Here is a 3,965-nt window from a genome sequence, read left to right as displayed (position 1 = left end):
CAAACTGTATGATAAAACTGTTGAATGACAATGCAGTGTTTTACCTCAGGCAAAATGTTAAAATGCAGACAAAAAATAAACATCATTACCACTGTCTCGTAAATATCCCCTCCAGTCAGGTCCGCTCCGGGCCTGCTTTAAAGCTCCCGCACCTGGGGCGGTCTCCTTTCGCCCAGCTTCTTCCAGCCGTGCAACCTCCCCTCGGTTAGATTCTCCAACTTTGCTCCCAGCATGGCTCCCAAACGCCCATCTGCGCTCCCACCCATAGCGAAGAAACCGAGACCTTCTGCCCCCAAGCCAGAGAAGAAGTCAACCGCTCTGGATTTGCCAAAGGAAGAAAAAGAACAGCAAGAGGCAATTGAACATATTGATGAAGTACAAAATGAAATAGACAGACTTAATGAACAAGCCAGTGAGGAGATTTTGAAACTAGAACAGAAATATAACAAACTCCGCCAACCATTTTTTCAGAAGAGGTCAGAATTGATCGCCAAAATCCCAAATATTTGGGTAACAACATTTGTCAACCATCCACAAGTGTCTGCACTGCTTGGGGAAGAGGATGAGGAGGCGCTGCATTATTTGACAAGAGTTGAAGTGACAGAATTTGAAGATACTAAATCAGGTTACAGAATAGATTTTTATTTTGATGAAAATCCTTACTTTGAAAACAAAGTTCTCTCCAAAGAATTTCATCTGAATGAGAGTGGCGATCCATCTTCAAAGTCCACTGAAATCAAATGGAAATCTGGAAAGGATTTGACGAAACGTTCAAGTCAAACGCAGAATAAAGCCAGCAGGAAGAGGCAGCACGAGGAACCAGAGAGCTTTTTCACCTGGTTTCCTGATCATTCTGACGCAGGTGCAGATGAGTTAGGAGAAGTCATCAAAGATGATATTTGGCCAAACCCATTACAGTACTACTTGGTCCCTGATATGGATGACGAAGAAGGGGAAGGGGAAGAAGATGATGATGATGATGAAGAGGAATAAGGGTTGGAAGATATTGATGAAGAAGGGGATGAGGATGAAGGTGAAGAAGATGAAGATGATGATGAGGGGGAGGAAGGAGAGGAAGATGAAGGAGAAGATGACTAATGGGACACTGACGGATTCCAACCTTTTAAAATTTTCTCCAGTCCCTGGGAGCAAGTTGCAGTCTTCCCCCCCCCTCCCCGCCTTGTGCTCAGTCTCCCTGTTTTTGAGGTCTCTTTTCTCTCCTTTACACCATGGTTCTCACCTTATTTGGGGGGGGGGATGTACCTTGAGCAGAATACAGTGGGAAAAGAATCTCTGCCCCTTTCTGTTCCAAATTCATTTTTATCCCTTCCTATCTTGACAAAAACTTTATGGAATCAACACCACCGTGCTCTGTGAGAAAAAAGAAACACCTTCCACCTCCTTAGCTCTGCTGGAAGCTGGAGGTTGCTAGGCCCCCGTGTAGTCGTGCATAGAATTCTAGCTTTTTTCCTCCTTTCTCTGTATATTGGGCTCAGAGATTACACTGTGTCTCTATGTGAATATGGACAGTTAGCATTTACCAACATGTATCTGTCTACTTTCTCTTGTTTAAAAAAAGAAAAAAAAACTTAAAAAAAGGGGTTATAGAAGGTCAGCAAAGGGTGGGTTTGAGATGTTTGGGGGGGTTAAGTGGGCATTTGGACAACATGGCTTCTCCTTTGGCATGTTTAATCGTGATGTTAATGGACATCCTTGCAATTTAAGATGACACTTTTAAAATAAAATTCTCTCCTAATGATGACTTGAGTCCTGCCACTCCATGGGAGAATCAGCAGAACCTTGTAGGATCTTATTCGGAATTGACATTTCTCTATTGTAATTTTGTTCCTGTTTATTTTTAAATTTTCTTTTTGTTTCACTGGAAAGGAAAGATGATGCTCAGTTTTAAACGTTAAAAGTGTACAAGTTGCTTTGTTACAATAAAACTAAATGTGTACACACACACAAACAAAACAAAACAAAACAAAACAAAATAAACATCATTAAATAGGTTTTTAGTGAGACAGAGGCCAAGTAAGCCTGAAGCAACTTCTAGTGGAGCAAAGAGATAAAAGATAGAAAGAACCCCAGGAAAACAGCAACCTGATGCTTTTATGGAAGTGGATTTCTCTTCCCCTCAAAAAAATCCCTCTATCCTTCCTTTCCATATTTAGTCATCAGTAGCACGCAACATTAAAGGTAAGTTCTAGTGCGTATGAAATTTTAATTTTTTTGCTATATAATTCATTTTTTGTTAAGTTTTTATTTACATTTTATGTTATTTTTATATTAAAGTGTTTATTCATAGATTAAAAAGCACATTAGACATGTGTTATATATAAGGAAGGTTAAAACAGGGAATCATTTGGGGGTCTGGAATGGATTAATTCAATTTACATTATTTCCAATGGGAAAAATGATTTGGTTTTTGAAGAACTGGCTTCATGAAAAGCCTTCTAAAACAAATAAGGTTTGAGAACTGAGGTTCCATTTTATTACAAGAAATGTGAAAATGGCTTCTATTTTTTTAAAAAAGAGGAACATAATTATAAATATAAGTTGGCAATAAACATACATCAACAATCACTTTAAATATAAATGGATTAAATGCTGCAATCAACAGACATAGGGTAGCTAAATGAATAAGAAAACAAGACATATATATGCTCTCTACACGAGACACATCTCAGAATGAAAGACACAGGCTGAGAGTAAAGGGATAGGAAAAGATATTTCACCTAAATGAAAACAAAAGCAACAAAAAGCTGGGTTAGCTATGCTTATGACAAAATAGACTATAAAACAAAGCCTATAATAAGAGAAAAAGAAGGTCATTGTTTGATAATGAGATTACTCCAAAAAAGGAAATAACCCTTCTAAGCACTAATGCACCCAAGAAAGGAGCACCTAAATATATAAAACAAATACTGATGGATAAAATGTAGAGATCAACAATAATACAGCATAGTAGGAAATTTTAACATCCCTTTGACATCAATGGCTAGATCTTCCACACAAAAATATCAACAAAGAAACATTGGCCTTAAATGATGTACTTAATTGATATTATCAGAGCATTACAACCCCAAATTGTAGTATATACATGGTATTCAAATGGACATGAAATATTTTTCAGGATAGACCAAAGGTTATGTCATAAGCCAAGTCTGAATAAATTTTAGAAAATTGAAATAATTTTAAGCATCTTCTCAGACACGATAGTACGAAACTAGAACTCAATTACAAGAAGAAAACTGAAAAACATACAAACTTGTGGAGGCTAAATAATATGTCACTAAACAATGAGGTCAAGAAAAAAATAAAAAGCTACCTTGACACATAAAAGAAAAAGAACACAACAACCCCAAAACTATGACACACTGAAAGCATTACTAAGAAGAAAATTCATAGCAATACAGGCCTACCACAAAAACCAAAAAAACTCTCAAATAAACAATCCAACTTTATACCCAAAGGAGCTATTAAAAAAAAAAAAACAAAGCAAATGTCAGTAGAATGAAGCAATTATTAAAGATCAAAGTGGATATAAATAAAATAGACTCCAAAAGACAATGCACAAGATCAATAAAACCAAGAGCTTGTTCTTTGAAAAGATAATCATGATTGATAAACCTTAACCAAAGTCATCAAGAAAAAAAGAGAGAGGACAAAAATAAATCAAATCAGAAATGAAAGAGGAGAAATAACAACTGACACCAAAAAAATACAAGTGTTAGAAGAAAATATCACGAACAAACATAGGCCACCAAATTGGACAACCTGGAAGAAATGGACTAATTCCTAGAAACATACAATCTTCCAAGACTAATTTAAGAAGAAACAGAAAATCTGTACAGACTGATTACTACCAACAAAACCAAAGGAATAATAATAAAAAAAAACTACTATCAAACAAAAGTCTTAGAATGGATGGCTTCATAGGTGAATTTTACCAAACGTTTAAA

The 3,965-nt window shown here is 36.2% G+C and overlaps 1 protein-coding gene across 1 annotated transcript; it reads left to right on the top strand.

The window, feature by feature from the left end:
- The first annotated feature begins 231 nt into the window (after positions 1-231).
- Positions 232-1,368, top strand: LOC112322777 (protein SET). The gene has a single exon (XM_024580415.4). The coding sequence runs from the start codon at positions 232-234 to the stop codon at positions 991-993; it is 762 nt and encodes a 253-aa protein (XP_024436183.1). The 3' UTR covers positions 994-1,368.
- Positions 1,369-3,965: the final 2,597 nt, after the last annotated feature.

Source organism: Desmodus rotundus, chromosome 10, assembly GCF_022682495.2.
Source record: "Desmodus rotundus isolate HL8 chromosome 10, HLdesRot8A.1, whole genome shotgun sequence".
In the NCBI taxonomy this organism is placed as follows: domain Eukaryota; kingdom Metazoa; phylum Chordata; class Mammalia; order Chiroptera; family Phyllostomidae; genus Desmodus; species Desmodus rotundus.
This window is presented reverse-complemented; position numbering and strand designations above follow the sequence as displayed.

Bases quoted from the DNA above. Each gene is read 5' to 3' on its own strand.
- LOC112322777 (XM_024580415.4), top strand. From the start codon at position 232: ATGGCTCCCAAACGCCCATCTGCGCTCCCACCCATAGCGAAGAAACCG.